Source organism: Dipodomys spectabilis, unplaced genomic scaffold (genome assembly GCF_019054845.1).
Source record: "Dipodomys spectabilis isolate Male_0828 unplaced genomic scaffold, ASM1905484v1 ptg000234l, whole genome shotgun sequence".
Taxonomy (NCBI): domain Eukaryota; kingdom Metazoa; phylum Chordata; class Mammalia; order Rodentia; family Heteromyidae; genus Dipodomys; species Dipodomys spectabilis.
Window position 1 is genome coordinate 936,232 of NW_024870911.1, and position 18,842 is coordinate 955,073.

At 34.1% G+C, this 18,842-nt stretch overlaps 1 protein-coding gene across 1 annotated transcript in view; it reads right to left on the reverse strand.

Annotated features, from left to right (window-relative positions):
* Ptprq (protein tyrosine phosphatase receptor type Q) overlaps positions 1–10,251 on the reverse strand; it is a 170,224-nt gene extending 159,973 nt beyond the window's left edge. The window contains exons 1-5 of the mRNA XM_042698841.1: positions 10,170–10,251; positions 7,057–7,217; positions 6,144–6,252; positions 5,261–5,487; positions 1,947–2,016 (exon numbers count right to left, since the gene is read on the reverse strand). Coding sequence (XP_042554775.1) covers positions 1,947–2,016; positions 5,261–5,487; positions 6,144–6,252; positions 7,057–7,217; positions 10,170–10,227 — 625 coding nt within the window. The 5' untranslated portion in view covers positions 10,228–10,251. The remainder of the gene's footprint in view (positions 1–1,946; positions 2,017–5,260; positions 5,488–6,143; positions 6,253–7,056; positions 7,218–10,169) is intronic.
* Positions 10,252–18,842: the final 8,591 nt, after the last annotated feature.

An 18,842-nucleotide genomic window follows, 5' to 3' on the forward strand; every position in this document is an offset into this window, starting at 1 on the left:
AGCAAAAATACATTTAATAATGGAGTACCAAAAATTCTGTTTTTAACCATTCATATGCATATCTTTACACATATTTGGAGAATATGTATAAATAGAGACATGTACAAATACATAAGCCTATAAAAATACAGACAAGCTTATATCATAACAAATATATCACTGTTGATATAATAATACAAGCACACATTTTCAAGCAATTAAGAAATTTACAAATCTAAAACAAAGACTATCAGAGGCTTGTTTATCTGTGTGTGTGTGTGTGTGTGTATGTGTTGTATTTATATTTTAGTTAGACTATACACATTCTCAAGCAAGTCTGGAACTCATTAGGTAACCCAAGGTGGCCTCAAACTTTAGATCTTCCTGCCTCTGCCTCTGCCAAATCACTCTGGAAAGAAATCACGACAAAATAAAATGTCTGAGGTAAAACAATACGCAACTAAAGGTGACTAGGGTTAACAGACCAAAGAGTTAGACTTCATATTTTTTGTATTCATGTTACACCATTTTTAATGTTTTACAATCTAAAATAAATTGTATATTTACCTGAAATATGCTGCATGGGACATTAAGCACTGAGCTTTGTGTATGTGTGAATAGAATAACATTAATTCAGTATATTAGCACTGATTAATTTGGGTACATTTTTCAGGAGTATTTACATTCATACAAATTACTTCCAATTAAACAATTATTAATGAAGTTCATTACATAGGAATCTTCCTTAAGTTTGGGTTTAAAGAGCAAAAGTAATAAAAATATGCTTGGGAGAAAATATTAGAGATCACTAAATGAACTTATTTATATTTATATTTTATATTTATATATTATATATTTATATATCCAATTAGTTCAAAGTATAGCAAGTCAGACACAGACACTATCCTCAGTACTGTCAGCACTAATTCTGGAGTTTCTCTCTTTTGTCCGATTAACTCAAGAGAGTTAATGATGAAAGTTAATATCTCTAGAAATTAGATCACTTGGTGGAAATATAAAATACAGGAAATTCAAAGCTCTGTCACATTGAACTCATGATCTGTATATATCATCTTTTGTCACAAGGCAATGTTAAGAAAAAATTAAAACTATGTTTGAATGGGCTAACATTTACAATAAAACTTAAGCAAATGGACATGTAACAAGTCAAATTGGTCCAATGAAGAAAAAAAAAAACTTGTTGAAAATAGTAATGGGAAAGAGGAAGTAGACACTATGACTTCTCTTTTATAGGGAGAGTAGGCTATAGGCAGGCAAGCTTTTGGTCTTCAAGCATGAAATGCAAAGGGGTTGAACAGGGTGAAAGGGGTAGGGGTGGGATTCAGGACAAATTCTGATCATCATACCGGTAAGGGTTTCTGATGGCATAGAGGTAAATTGTGAGAGGAGTCATGGAAAACTTCAAGACTTTTTCTCCTAGTCACCAAAAGACAGGCCATGCTTACACTGGTTTGGTCATAACTGCATAGAGTGGAATGATAGGATAACCATAAAGATCTCTGTTTTTCAAAACTCTAACTTCACAAAATGTTCACAATGTGATGTCAAAAACTTCAAGGCAGGATACAGACTCAATATACATGAGCTAAATGTTGTTTTCATTAATGAAGTCAATAGATTCATCCTCAGAGGGAAAGCGACTAGCTGCCAAAAGAAGGCACCAAAACAGTAATAGAGGTGTTTTACATGATATACCTGGATAATTTTAACTGTATAGTTTTTAGTCTTAATTTTCAAAGTTTTCTAATATTTAACAACTTTTGGAACCAGAGAGAATAGTATTCATTTTAATTAACTATCTGAAGAGTAAAAGGAACAGGGCAGCCATGCTCAGAAGAATTTTATTCATCTTAGAGTTGGTGTTCTTTGGATTCCATTCCTATTTATTTTAAATAACAAAAACTCACAACTATGTTAACTTAGCATAAACAGTGTAGGGAAATTACCACTCTCTGCAGTTTGGAAAAGAAATGGGTCACTGAAAACTCCAATGCCAGCGCTGTTTTCAGCAGCAACCTAAAATAGAACAAAAACATTAAATTTTTTGCTCCTGAAATTGAAATAATAACTTTGATATGTCCATATAATATATACTAAAATGCTTTTTCCTCTAAAATTTTAACAACACCCCTAAGGTAGATAGCAATAATAACATTATCCACAAAACAAAATAGGAGATAATCTGCTTAACAATTTGTAGATAAGTAACTTGATTAGAAGAGTCAAAAATATTTGCCTCCAGTCACATGCAAATCATGGTAAAACATGAATTCAGTTGCAGTACTTGTTCCAAAGCTCAACCTTTTCCCTTTATATCCACTCATAGAAGAAATTATTATTGTTTTGCTAACAAATATAGGACTTGGTATTATGGTTTGGGGTTTAGAATTGATATTCTAAGGGTAAATAAATATTCAGAAGAATGAATTGTAAAAAGTAACTAGACTTGATTAATAATTCAGACTACATAGTCTACATTTAAAGCCATGTAGATTATTTTTGGACCTGAACAATATAGTGAAATAATCTGTACTAGGCAGAGAAAATGCCATAAAGAGTATAAGACCCTCAAGCATTAACAAAATACCATGACTGAAAATTAAACCAATGTTGGTTTAATTGTAATTCTACCAAGTTCCAAGTAACTTACTTGTGCCTACTTAACTTCTAAAACACATTTTCTTTCAATGGGAATAGTGATATACCTATGCAAGAGATTGCTCTGAGGCTAAATGAAATAACGCATGTAAAATACTTAGCAGGATCTCCTTGCAGGGCTACTTATATTGAAGATATCATATATACCATACCAAATACCTTTTGTAATTCTGCAATTACTAACATTTATTTGAACACAATAATGATTGATAAAGTATGAGATAAATCAGATAATAAAGGCTTCCAATATGCCTGAAATAAGAGAATTCAAAGGAAGAAAATTCCAAAGTCCATAAAAATAGATCTAAGCAGAAATATAGTGTTTAAAATTCCCTTCCACTTAGCATTATATCACATTAAAATGTACTTCTTATTTATCATACCCAGTAATAATTATACCTGTATATGTTCATGTTCACAGAAAATATCTATATTAGGTAATTTTCACATTTAAAAAGGGGTTGTCTTAGTTTAGTTGTTGTTTTGGGGTTTTTGTTTGTTTGTTTTTTGGTTGCGGGGCTCTGTTCCTGACCTTTTTGCTCAAGTCTAGTGGTCCACCACTTTGAGCCACAATGCCACTTCTGGTTTTCTAGTTGTTAATTGGAGATAAGTGTCTCACAGTCTTTCCTGCTTACACTGGCTTAAAACCATGATCCTCAAATCTCAGCATCCTGAGTAGCTAGGATTACAGGTGTGAGATACAGGTATGCATCTAATTTTTAACTTACATTTGTGTATGAAGTAACTATCATACATTTTTTTTGTTTCAACTTCCCCCCAAAAATGTACTTTCTTTTGGGGAAGCCTAATGTTGGTATATGCTATCCAGTGCTTATTTTTTTCCTTTACGTCCACAAATAGTTACTTCCAGGAAGGAAAACCGCTGGTCACATCTGTAGACAACGTTCACAGGTTTTCTCTATAGTCAAGAAACTCCTAGGCTTATAGAAAATAGCAAGGAGCCAGAAGATAATCTCTACTATGCCTTGGAAATGTTATGTTTATTCTTTAAGTGTAAATATTCTTATAGATTCATATAAGTTCTTTTTTAGTAATGAAAAAAGAACAACGTTGACAACTGCATAATGAACATTGTAAATGTCTAAGCAATTCTTTGTTTTTAAAATCACATTGAGTCATATTTGTAGTCCACTTTGAGCCATGCCTCTAGCCATTTTTGCTCTGGTTATTTTTTTTTAATTAAGTTTTTTAATTGTGAAAATACTGTACAAAGGGATTATAGATACATGAGCAAGGTAATGAGTACATTTCTTATCCAGCATTGTTGCCTCCTCCTTTGTTTTCCCCTACCATCCCTTCCCTCCCACCTCCTCAGCTACACCTCGCCACCCCACACTCCCCGGCCCCAGCTAAATTGTGAAGTTCATTTTTCAACATAGCGTCTTGTACATCACATTATTGTAATGAGTCAATCTGTATCCCTATTTAAACAATTATTTCCCTTCCACTCCCCAAATTATACCAACATCAAATACAGTGAAAGCAGGGGTTATACTGTGGGGGAGGGACATACAAAGCAACAAAAAAATCACATGGTACCTTATAAATACTAGAAACAATAGCAAGGAAGAAAAAACCACTTGTGTCCCTATCTTGGGGTTCATTTCACTTAACATCATCTTATCTGACCTTTTTTGCTTGTCCCAGAGATAAACTAGTTATTGCAAATAAGGGAAACCATGGGACCTATGTTTCTTTGGGCCTGGCTTACTTCACTTAATATAATTTTTTCCAAGTCTTTTCATTTCCTAACAAATGGGGCAATATCATTCTTTCTGATGGATATGCTCTGATTATTTTTAAAATATGGTTTTCCTAATCTTTTGAGGGTCTACTGCCATGATCCTTCTATATACGCTTTCTGACATAGATGGTATGACAGACGTGTACAATTTCACCAGCTTTTTCATTTGAGACAAAGTCTCAGAAATTGTTTTGCCTAGGCTGGCTTGGAACTGAGACCCTTTCAATCTCAGTCTTCCACATAGCTATGATGATACACGTGAACCACCATGTCTAGCTTCTGGAATAATTTTTATAAATATTAAAGGCGATAAACAAATACTTGTTTAATTGAACTGAATGGAATTTATTATTCTCAGTAAAATTGGCTCTTCAGAAGTTTTAAAACCATATAATGCTTTAATAGCACGCAAATACAACAGGGTTAAGGAAACAAGTAACAAAGCTAACTTTAATTTTAACCAAAAAGTAGAATGTTTAGCATAGGCTATGGCTCAGTGGTAGAGAACTTGCCTAGCATATAGAAGTCAGTGGATTCAATTATTAAGACTTCCAAAATATGGCAGAATTTTCATTCAAAAACTTGTATTATTTAATTCAAGCTTAATTTATTCTCTGTAAACCGCACCAAGGGAAAGAGTGCATACATGTACATATGAATTGCAATGAAGAGAGGCTGAAACATTTCACCCACTTTGAAAATGCCAGGTAGGTGCTAGATAGTGACTCAATCTATCCATCTTCCACTACAGACTGAATTTAGTTTCAAGTCTTGACCCCTCTCTCAATTTGAAAATAGATGAAATACTTTAGTAGGAAGTAGTTGCATCACAATTACCTTAATTTCATAGGTGGTTCCAGGATTAAGATTGGTGAGAAGAACTTCCAGACTGTCTGGTTTTGCTCTCACTTGTGTGTATATTGTCTGCATCCATGGACATACTTCTTTATATTTAACAATGTAAGACAGAATCCTTCCATTCGGGTTTGGCGGTGTGTTCCAAGAAAGAAGAATCCCAGCAGATCCAACTCTTTCTCCTGCTAGGAAGACTGGAGGCCCTGGCTCTATTTTGTAAAATAAAATAATAATAATTTTTCTTTTTGTTAAAATATCAAATAATTCTTGTATTCCCAAAAAGATCTGAGAAACATATTTACAAAGGCAAATTTTCAAAATTCCTAAAGATGAATGTAAGTTGGTACTCCCCAGTGTTCTGTTACAAAATAAATGAATAAATGAACAAAAAAGGTAGCTTGTAGAATACCAAAAACATTCTTTTATAAGAGTATAAAAAATGGAATGCTGCTAAGTATACATGCCAAATATATTTTGGATGCCAAATCATGTTTTAAAGAAACTTAGTAAAAGCCTTACACACAGGAATTAAGTAAACAAGAAATAGCTTCACAAAGTGGATAATCTTTTCTGAGCAAGTAAACAATGGAGTTTTTTCTTGGCTTGATATTATTTAAATCTTACAATTAACAGTCTCTCTGAACCCTTTTACAAAAAAAATTAAGAGCAGTTATCTTTGTGCTTTAAAAGCCAGGAAGCTAAAGAACAAGTAGAAAGCAGGGTCCAAAGGGATCACTTTCTTAAGTTTCCATGTGGCTTTAATTATTCTAAACTGTTTTCATACACATTGCCAATACAAGTATTTCTGTGCAATGACAACGAACTCCAAATACTTAATGAAAAGTAATTTAAGTCATATACTTACTTGTTATATTTGTTGCCACTGTCCTAACAGGTGAGCTATATGTTGTAGCAGAAATTGGAGAGATAGTTACCTCATACCGTGTCCCAGGAATAGCATTGGAAACATCAACCTAGAATATCAAGAACAAACAATTACATTAAAACTATTCCTAAAAGACGAACTACAATCATACTTCTATCATTATATAAAAGATGGACATATCACTACATAATTGCACTGTTTAAAATACTATCAAACCAAATTTTTACAAAACATAATATTGTTATATAATGGTTTACCAAAGAATTGATAAAATAAAAATAACAACTCACTAAATATTCTATACTATTCAAACCTAAATCAGTAAGTCTGTCTATCCCAGTTCTTTGTTACAAACAATTACTTAAGACCTTAAAACATCTACAGCCTGTGCTTAGCCATTGTTTTTTTAAGAGTATATGTAAAATACCTGTGTCTCTGAAGTTCCAATAAAAGATAAAAGAAAAATAATAAGAAAATCCATCATTATTACATTTTTCAGGCAGTAGAATCACATTGATGGCTCTAAAGAGAAATGTTGCCTGCATTAATGATTTAAAGACAGATCCTCCTGGCAAGTACACAATTAATGAGCCTGGATTACTCAATAGCTCTGCCCTTTCTTTGTTAAACTATTCATGAACTCTTGGATGGCTGGCTGCAGGTTCAGGGTAGAGTTAAAAACAAAAAAAGCATAGGCATTGCTAAGGCAACAGTCCACCAATGTTGAAACTTATACTCATCAATTCAACATCAATGTTTTTGTCTTCATTTTATGCTTTAAAGAGAAATCCCTTCCAGGAGTTTTCATAGCACATCACTTTCATAAGAACTTTCCTTCTAGGACCTATTATAAACACAGCGGGCTGGCAAAGTACAATGATGAAAACTATACCTGATATTCTCCACCTCCAAGATCTTTGATAGTAACAAAGCCAGTGTCAGGAACAAGATCCACATGATACCCATCCACATGGCCAGAGGGCAGGCTCCAGTGCAAAGAAAAGGAATGTGAAGAAATACTGACGGCTTTAAGCCTCTTCGCTCTTTCCAGCTCTGATATTGAAAAAATTAAGGTTGAAAATAGTTATTCTCTGAAGGGTCAAAAAAAAAAATCAACAGTTCTAATACTCAGAGTTCAAAATGATCAAATTGCTAGAAAGCAGTGAGTCCTAAAAATGATCTCTGATTATAAATGGGTATTAAGCAAACGCATCTCTAATAATATGTACTTTAGAAATATGATTATAGAAATAATATATCAATTTATGCATTTACTTCAGGGATAGTTCTTACTTCCTAAAATATGTTGGTTTACTAGATGATTTTTGAAAATCTATGTTCTAATTGAAAATATGAATACTTTTAAAGCAAAATAAACTATCCAATTAACTGAAAGATTTACCAAAGAAGATAATTGGGAAAACATGACCAAACTCCACCAATTTTTTTCTGTTATTATTATCTTTAAGTAGAGGTTGCCATTTAACAAAGCAGTTTATGAATACATCTTGAACAATGACATCCTTTTCAACATTCTCACCCACCCTTTCCCTACACACCCCTTCCCTCACTCTTCTTAATTCTGTAGGATATACATTGGATTCTTAACTGCCCCTCTTCACCTCTACCACTCCTATCTTCTTGACCCCAACCCAGCTCTTTCCAGTACCCACTTCCTGGTGTTTTATTTTGATTAACTTTGACTTTGCCTTTCTAAGGAATTACGCTATTTGAGCTCTTCCTTGAATCTACTATATTTTAGTCAATACATTTTTTATACACTTACATACCACACAACTTATTTTCTTATAAGTTTCTAAGCTAAATCTAGCTTCCACATATAAAGGAAAATATGTATCCTTTGTCACTCTGGTCCTGACTTACTTCATTTAACATAATTTTTTCCAGGTCTTTCCACCGAAAAATTTTAAAGGGTGAAAGTTTCTGATGAATATATGGTTGAGGGTGTTCCTTTTTTTTCTTTAAAAAGATTGGAAAGAAATAAGATTGTTTTGAAATGCAAATACCAATACTATCATCATTTTTATTCTTTTTTTTCCACCTCTGTTTCTCCTGTTTCCCAACATTCTGTTTATAGTGCCTGTACCTCCTTAAAGGGAGTTTGCTCACATAAAGTTTCTCTGATTGAATGCCAGAAAGTCAGGTTTGCACTTCTGCCTTATCTTTAGTCTGAAGTCCTGACAATATAGGGAGGAAAGAGGTAGATTATAAATCAAAGCCTAAGAAAAATACCTAATGCAAACCCAATTCAACACCAAAAGAAAGGTGACTAGAATTAATCATGATCTTCACTTATCACTTTAAAACTCACCTACCCAAGATAATCATGCTATAATAAATAAAATACACATTTTATAAAAAGCTGATAATGCATATTGCTTATAATAATAATGTATTGGGTCACTTTCTTAGAATTACAGAGGGGGTATTTTCTCTTCTACCCAATACCAGGATATAAATCTTCTGTTTTTCACTTTGACATTGTTAAAGATACAGACATTTTCTTGATACCCCAGTTTATCCATGTAATAAGCACTGCAGGTTTTTTTTAAAGTAACTCTTCAGGAATATTACAAACTGCAAATAGAGAACAAGAAAATAGCCAGTTTGTGTTGTCTCTGAACAATTCCTTGTGTTTTTTGTACACCATCTATGTATGGGCCTAGGTCCTTTATGTTCTCAGTCTTAAGACACAAGAGCTTATTTTTGGTCACAAAGTCCATAAAATAGTAGACAAAAGTCCACCTAGACTGACAAAGAGAACCAGCTTCTGCTTCCAACTATTGGTTTGCATAAGACCCAATAGGTATTTCCAGGCATCTCAGAAAGTAACAAACATCTATGAAGCCTTAATCAAGAGTCTAAAAAAATATCTAGGATGAGACTGGGGAGAAAAAGGAAGATGTGAGAAGAGAAGGGGCAGTGAATGGGGAAGGGAGTGGATACTGGATATACTTTCCTAGACTTTCCTAGACTGTGGTTTAGGATTGCATACTGCAGGACTCTTGACTGGGAATCAAGTCCTAACAGGAGACGGAAGAAAATATTTGTCTGGAAATCTGCCAATCAGATTGTGAGTAAAGGCATGGAATTTCTGGGGAAATTAAGTAAAGCCTTTTCCAGTCACATAGATGGACATGTTAAAACTGAAAAGATGGGATATCTAAGGAAGCCAGACTGAATTTTTGGAATTAAGTCAGGAAAAAAAAAAGAATAATGATGTTGTTGGATATTCTACATTTTTTCCTAAATGCAATGGGAAGACATATTTAGCCATATGAATGATAAAAAAACACTATTATTCTAGTCAGTGCCCATACATTATTAAACTAATTGGTGATGAATTTACAAATCTCATATAAGAAAAAATAAAAGTTCTCTGCTTCATTGACCACTAGATCAGTAGAAATTGTCCATATCATTTTGCCCTAATGCATTCATACATGTTCCATGTGTGCAAAATATATGATATGTAAATAAAAACATTTGTGTGTAGTTTGGGTTTCAGATTATTTTTTAAAAACTCTGTAGAGTTCCTAATCCATTTAATATACAAATACAATTCACATCATTTGAATTCTCTTGACTATTATGATCATCCTTAATTGTCAGGCTTTATATTTTAAAATAAAATTTTAACTACCCTGCACTAAAATACTTTTGGATATTATAAATCGCTAACTAGAAGATTTTGTAGCAGATTGTTGGTGGCTCATGCCTGTGATCCTACATTTTCAATAGGCTGAGATCTGAGGACCAAGGTTTGAAACCAGGTCAGAGAGAAAAGTCCATGAGACTCATCTCCAATAAACTACTCAGAAAAAAACTGAAAATGACATTGTTGCTCAAGTAAGTAGAGAATACTAGCCTTGAGACAAAAACAACTCAGGGACAGTGCCCAGGCCCTGAGTTCAACACCCAAGACTAGCACACACACATCACACACACATAAGAAAACCAGAATATTTTATGACATTTCCTTACCTATACTGTCTTTCTTCATTACAAATGCATTGCAATATTTGTCTCTAAGTGTCAGCATTTGAAACACATAGTCTACACCAGGAATCAGATTTTCTAGTTTGACTGTGTTCTCATAAACAATTACTTCAGAGAGTTTGTTCTTTCTAGAGGTCATGCAATAGGATATCTAGATAAACAGAAAGAAAAAGCTTGGTCATATCATAGTTTAAAAAGATTAATACATCACAAATTCTGTATTATTCATAAATTGGTATTACAAGGTAGGAGTTGTGATCTGTTCTATTCTCACCAATGAGTAACAGGCTAGTGAAGTTCACTTGGCAGTAGCTGTGCTAAAAGACCAATAGTTTAAAAATTGTTTTAAAGCATATGTGTGTGAGAGAAAGAGAGAGAGATAGGTATGAAATGTATATGTATGTGTGTTCATATTTCTCTCTCTATATATAGGGCTGACATTATTATGACATTCTATACCTACACATATATCCTATGTCTATGATATACATATTGGTGTACTGTTGACATTACATATGTTATAAACATACTGATTTATATGTGCATATGTATAGATATGCTGCATAATGAATGAAACTACTTCTTATGGTCATCTAAAAATTTTAAATATTATATATATTTTTGAGATAGCTAATTCTTAAGGATGATACCTTTCACTCACTTTTCCAAGTCTATGCAAGCAAAGAAGGAAATAGGTATCAGTGTAGTTTCATGGAGAATGCCATACTATTGCCCAGAGGGTGAGAAATTGGTGCTTTAGCACTCACCCTGCACTTCAAAAATAAATGAAGAGGCTCTCATATGTATCATTATTATAAATCAGAGTGCATGCTAACGAATTTAACATGCCCCAATTGGACATAGAGTTAAGGCAACAGACTTCTTTCTCAACCCTTGTGCCTGCTGAAATTGATTTTTTTTTTTTAAAAAGGAAAATGAATAGAGGAAGAAAAACAAAGAAATCTATCTGTGGAATACTTTGTATATCTATCTTTGTTCTGACAATGATTCTAGTCTCCTGTGAGTCAAGTACAACCACAAAGAGTGGTCATATTTGAATATATGACAAACACTAGCCTCTATGCCAGGAGACCTCAGTAGCAAAAGGCAGTAGGATATACCACAAGAAAGAGGGGATAGGATTTTAAGAAGGTGAAGTCGGAGCCACGTCTGTCAAGTCAAGGAAGCAAGCATTGGAAATACTCCACAGGACCCTCCAGAGGATCCAATCATGCACTTTAGGAGAGAGCTGGTGTTTACAGGACTCTTAAACATGTCATTGAAAGTCAGCCAGTGTTAGTCAGAGGCACACTAAAATTCTACAAATATGGATACCTGGAAGGGATGAGTCACTTCAAACTTGCGTTAAATGTATGAATTAATGTTTGCATAATGTCACACATCATGCTAAATCATTTTTACATAACCCCAGCCAGGTCATCCAATTATCCATTAAGGCTTTGAGCTCATCCTTGCTTTTTAATTCAATAAAAGCTGCTTATACCAATTTTTATATTCTTCTTCATTCTATATTTTGTGTTTGTAGAATAGAAAAAATGTGTTTACATGGAAAAATCATACTAATTACATCATTTTATAAGTCACTTAATCTTTACCACACTTTTAAAAACAACCGTCATATAGTATGATTCAAATTTCTTAGGGAGACATGTTTGTCACTGTAAAATAGGAAGAGTACTTTATTAATGACAGAAGATAATCATAAGATCTAAACCATTTCATTGCTCAGAAAGTCATAAGGTGCAATTAACAATAACCTTGCTCGTCTGACATATGGATAAACAGGAAGAGTTATTAGAATGATGAAACTTGTGTAAAAAAGGATAGTAGGGTAAAGTCTGACACATTCATAGAAGAACATGATTTCAATATAGAGCTAAATTAAGAAACAGTGAGGTCATGTTACATCATTAACAAAGATAGAAGAAATATAATGTCTTCTGTGATTTAATCATAAAATGATGTAACTACATCTTAATATAATTCCGCTAATACAAAGCATGTAAAGTACACATCCCTAAGAGAAACCAATTGAAGGAAATGTAATTTGCATTTTATTTCTATGTTCAAAGGATACTTTGGAGACCTGGGATGATTAATTTTAAATGAAGAGAGAAATGATCCCAATTATGCAAGTGCACTTCACTGAGCAACCAGGATACTATTGCCCAGTTCATTAAAATTTAACAAATAATCTCATTGGTTGAGATTCAGATAACCATTAGAGACATAATGTTGTCCTAACAATAATGAGTCCTAAAAATTAATATACTTCCTAAAAATCAGTTTCACTTGATAAAAGATATATAATTCCCAGTCTCTGGAAAACAAATATTCTTATAATAAAAAATCATTGTGTAGTTTTATTTTTTGACAACAATTTATTTTATGGCCTCACACTCATGGAAATATCATTCCATTTGAAATTTGACTTGAAATGTTAGAATTAGCACAGATGAATGTAAGAAATGAAGATCTTTTACATGCAGCATTAAAAGTCTCAGACTTTTCTCTATAGAATGCTTATACTGAATATAGGAAATAAACTGTTTTTGAAAGGATAGAATTTTTCACGAATGATTCATTATTCAGGCTGCCTCTGTCTTGAATGACATTTACAAATGACAAATAACAACAAACAGCTCTGACTTTGTGACCTTCCTAGTATATAGTATCCGCTCCTCTTTTCCATGAGTCTGTATTCTACCTGGTATTAAAAGTTCACCTCAGGTTCAATTCTTTCCTAGTAATGAAATTCAGACTTAATATCCACCTTCCCTATAGCCACCCCTTCATGCTGAGTATGAAGGATTTTATTTACTAATCAAATATTTATTGCCCAAACATTATTTTTAAAACCATGGATGTTGTATTAAAGATAGAAAAAGCTCTGGTTATAGAAAAATTACACTTCAGAGTTGGCACCTAATAGCAAGCAACTAAGTAAGTAAATGACACAATGAAAAGTGAATCTGCTTGGCATGTGGTAAGTATGTTCTTGGCATGTTTGAAGAACTCAGAAATGTATGGTTGCACTATAGTGATTTACCGAGTTGGATAATTAGATATCTTCACATGATGTCTTAGAGAGTACAGAAAATATTTTATTTCAAGACCAACGGAAATCCAATATGAAACCTGTATTACATGAACTATTAGAAAGTCTAAAATGGAGACAGAGCCAACAGAGTAAGACGCTGTGATTTGCCAGCTCAGTTGCTGGGTTTGATTGAAAGGGCAAGAGGACGGTAGTAGAGATGAGACGTGGACAGATTTAGGGTATGTTTAATCATGGCCATAATACTAATGAAGCAGCATACCTCAAAAGTAATTGAAAAGGCGATTTAAAAGAGTAGTCTTGTCTATTCCTGAGATAACAGATAATAGAAGAGGGGTAGGGATGTAAGATCAGGTATGACCTTAGAAGCCATGTTAAAGAAACTTTTAGGCACATGAAAATTATTAGTTTATTTTTAAGAGAGAACCCTTATATTTGTGTGGAAAAGAGTAAGAAGTAATTCAAAATAAAATTAAACTTCAACTACAAACTGTAGTTGAAATTTGTATTTACACTCGTTTTGTTATCCTGAGAGTTGATGGGAGGGCTTTACACTTGCTTAGGTGAGTGCTCTATCACTTTAACCACACATCTAGCCCTAGAACTATTTATTAACCATTGATATGCCCTCAACACTCAGTAACGTCAGAACACAATGGTGACAGCATGTGAAATGTCTGCTCTGATAGAATTTACATGGTACCTTTAATTTTCAACAAAAATCATTATCTCTCAGCAACTCTTTTGAAAATAATAGTAGATTAGAAACAAGGACTTAAATTAGGGTCTGAGATAACACAGTAAAGATGAGCTTAGATTTTAAAGAAAAGAATTCTGAGAACATGATCCTTTCATAACCTCATCTCTAAAATTATAAAATTATAGATACACTTAACATATATATATATATATATATATGTATATATATATATATATATGTATATCAGAGTTTCATAACCTAACATAGTTTCACAGCTGGCCCCTGAGGAAAGAGGAAGCTGTAAACCGCAACAGACGCAATGCTTTATCCAGTTTGCAATAACTTTGAAATCTGCCCCTGTGCAGAACTAAAATGTTGCTCAAGGAAATGGCTCATGGGTTACGGCTTTATATACTGATAATAACAACAAAAGAAGGAGCATAACAAAAGTTCAAAGGAGCTTTCATGAAAACTCAGCAAGAAAATATCTTCTACTGCTTCTGTGTCCTAGAAGCTTCTAGGAAGAAGTAGGGTTTGAGGTGAGCATTCATGGGACAATTTTGGCCATTCCTGAATTTTATCATTAAACACAGATAACAAAAGTCATTGACAGTGACCCTTCTGTCCAATATCATAGTCACTTGTGGCACACGGCTGTAAAGTACCTCAATATGTCCAGTCTGAACTGAGATGCGTTTTAAGAATAAGATGGATGCAATGATGAGATGTACAAGTCATTATGTTGAAAACGAACTTTACCACTTTGGCTGGGGGGTGGGGGTGGGAGGGAGATGGAAAGGGATGGGAAGGGGAAACAAAGGAAGAGGCACAATGCTTGATAAGAAATGTACTCCTTACCTTGCCCATGTAATTGTAACCCCTCTGTATGCTATTTTCACAATAAACAAATAAGAAAACAAAAATAAAATATCTCAATTTTATATTGATTACATAGTAGAGTTTTAAAACAATTATGGTAAATTTGAAATAATTATGAGAAGTTAATTTTTGTTATTGCATTTCACTTTTTAATGTTTCTACTAAAAACTTTAAAATTACTTGTGTCTCATTTTTGATTCATTTTATCTATTTGGTTAGAGAGTGCTGGCCTAATATATAAATTTACTGTGTTCATAAAAACTAGCAATAAGTTGTAAGAAAGTGAATAGCAAATCCTACCAATTTCTGTCAATGCTTATTTCAAAGTTCATACTAAACTCTTTTAGATCTTCAACATGCAAGGCAATATTTCTTTTTGTATTTGGAGTAGATTACACCTCCTCTTCACTTATGGTTCTGAGAGTCTTCTAAAAGTCATAAATCTTACTGCACTCTCAGTGCTCATGAAAACTAAGCCAGGAATCGAATGGTTTCAGAGCATTACCGAGTAGGACAAACATTTTGTTTAAATGATTTTCAGTTTTTACATACTAATAGATGCTCCTTATCTTTTGAACTCTCAGAGTGCTTGGGAAAACAAAATAAGCATTGTTATTTAGTTTTTTAAAAACCTAGAAAATTGGTTATCAGGATTACATGTCTATATTACTAAGAGGTCAATTTTTCTAAAAAAGTAATAATAGAGTTGATAGAAGTCAGTAGCTATTAATCTAGAGAAAACATTAGACCTTTATGCTCTGGCACTCTCCAACAGAGATTCCACGGGAGCTATATCGCACACAGACCCATTATATCATAGTCATGGATAACTTTTGGCTGGTTTGGTGTTCTGAGCATCCTGAAGAACCAAGTGAAATTTATATTGAAGAGGGTTGCTGACAGCGCTTGCTGAAGGAAGATTTTGTTTAAGAGTCCCTCATAAAATCTGTCTTGATGAATCAACTAGATTATGAACATGCAGCACTGTCCTTCTTTGTTATTCTTAGAGGAAAGGAGTTATCTCCTCTTCCAGTGTTTTGGAGTTATTGTTTGAGTAAATACCCTTTAATGTCTGCAGTTCTGGCAGAAGGAACCACTAGGACATGAGACATGTTACTGAAGGAAGAAGTTTGGTGATATATGCTGAATCTATTGAATGAATAGGATTGTTGCTGTCCCCTTAATGATTTAACTCAGTCTGAAAAAAATCTCCATTTTTGCCATTCTCTAACCTTAAACTCTATGTACTTAAAGCAGTGTAAAAAATAGAGGCAAAGCTGGGAACAGGTGGCTCACACCTATAATACTAGCTACTCAGAAGGCTGAGATCTGATGATCGTGGTTCAAAGCCAGGCAGGAAAGTCCATGAGACCTGACTCTAATAAACCACCAGAAAACCAGAAGTGACGCTGTAGCTCAAGTGGTAGAGCACTAGTCTTGAGTTGAAGAGCAGCCCCATGACCAACCACAAAAAAGCCAGTAGTGATGCTGTGGCTCAAGTGGTAGAGCACTCAACTTCAGCAAAAGAAGCTCAAGGACAGCACCCAAGTCCAGAGTTTAAGCACTAGGACTGGCAAAAATAAAAATAAAAAAAGGAAATAAGTGCCATATTTTATTTGACTGGATCTGGAATGCATGTCTATTCCAATCTGGAATACATTCCCTCCCTTGAGAATTTAGGGATAAATTTCTTTTCTCTGTGTCTGCTGATACACCACAATGTACACCACGTGTGCTTGGAAGCTCTGTATGACATTCTTTTTTGTTGTTGTTAAAATACCATACAGAGGGGTTACAATTACATGGGCAAGGTAATGAGTGCATTTCTTATCAAGCATTGTTGCCTCCTCCTTTGTTTCCCCTTCCCACCCCTTCCCATCCTCCCCCTGCTCCCCCACCCAATCCTCCCCGTCCCCCCCCCCCCCAGCCAAAGTTGTAAAGTTCATTTCGACACAACATCTTGTACATCTCATTGCTGCAATGGGTCCACCTGTATCCCTATTTAAACCATTTGTTTTTTCAGAAGGGAACCCTACTGCATTATTTTTGGGACTATAAACTTGTTCAACCACTTTGGAAAGTAGTATGGAGGTTCCTCAGATCACTCCACATTGAGCTCCCCTATGACCCAGCAATCCCACTTTTGGGCATTTACCCAAATGATCACAAACAAGACCATACTAAAACTACCAGCACCACTATGTTTATTGCAGCATTATTCACCATAGCTAAGATAGGGAACCCAGATGCCCCTCAGTAGATGAATGGATCAAGAAAATGTGGTATATATAAACAATGGAATTCTATGCCTCCATCAGAAAGAATGACACTGCCCCATTTGTTAGGAAATGGAAAGACTTGAAAAAAATTATATGAAGTTAAGTAAGTCAGGCCCAAAGAAACATAGGTCCCATGGTTTCCCTTATTTGCAATAACTAATATATGTCTGAGACAAGCAGAAATGGTCAGATAAGTTGATGTTAAGCAAAATGAACCCCAAGATAAAGACTCAAATGTTTTTTTCTCTTTCTTGCTATTGTCTCTAACATATTTATAAAATATTTCTTTGTTTCTTTGCATGATATTCTTCTACTCATAGTTTGGATTGTTCAGTAGAGGAGGTTGGTCTTTAAGAAAAAACTTTTGTAAATGAGCAGGAGACAAAAGAAGAGGGACAAAAGGAAAATTTGCTTGTATAGGCTTTTAAGTAGCTCTATGTCTAGTTCTAGTTTAAAACCTAGTACCGGCAATAAAGAAGACAAAATGCTCAACAAGAGTGTCCAAAAAAGGCACTTAATTTGATGCACAGTTATTTGATGCACACAACATAACAGTAACAACCACCATGAAAATGATCGTGATGGTGACTGGTGACGAGGAGAATAATATAGTACAAGTCTTAAGTAGCAACTAGTGTTTCACTGATAACAAAATCACAAGGAACACATTAGAAATGAAACCGTTTCTTAAATAATTCTATTTCCTTGGATAGATTTAATGGGAGATAATAGAATATCACATCAAGTTTAGAATCAGCTATCCAGGGTAAAAGTTCGCCTTTAGTGAGTTATTAACAGCGCTAAGCACTACCGTGGATTTGGGTAAACTGTGGAAGTGAAAAATTCCGAGATTGTCTCCTGTCATGACGTAGAGATGCTGGCCTTTGAACACCCTTCCAAAGGACTGTATGTGGCAAAAGTAAAAGGCCTCTTTCACAATTGCACATTTTCAAAGTGTGTAAGCATGTAAGTGGTATTCATAAGATCAGATAATAAAATGAAATAATAACACAACAAAGTGCCCTGGATTTGGGCACATTCCAAGGCATTTTGTTTCCTAAGACATTTGTAGATATAGTCAATGTATTAGAAGAATGTTAGGATTTCATGACAATAACACCTCAGGATTTTAGAAGACTTGACATACTCATGAAGAGTTTTATATGTGATTTTTATAACAGGATTCCTTTACTGAGGCAAGAATAATTATTCTCATCTTCTGGTAAAAACTTAATTGTTTTGCCCAAGGTCACATAACTAATAAGTGACAGAGGCAGGAAGATTGCTCAGACTTTCCCCATGTAAATGAGTACCACTTCTCCTCAAGCAGGTCTTCAACCTTTTCATAGTCACTCATTCTTAATTAGATATTGGTTTTAAACACAACTATTTCCCTTCTTTCTTATCCAGAAAATTTAATTAAATGTAAAATTAGCTCTACTGCTAACCACAAGGACAGTCAAATGGCTTCTTTTCAGTGTCTTGGTCATCACAATTCTAATTAAAGTTAGTCCCCAGAGAAAGGCTATTAAAAATGAATGCCTACATGTTATAGAAAAGTAATATACTAAAAGTTTTGATTTAATTTTTTTAATCCATCCAGGTGTCAGTGGCTCATGTCTAAACTACACACCTATCCACACAGGAGGCAGAGATCTAAGGATCCCAGTTATATGCCAGCCTGGACAGGAAAGGCCATGAGACTTTTATGTTCAACAAAC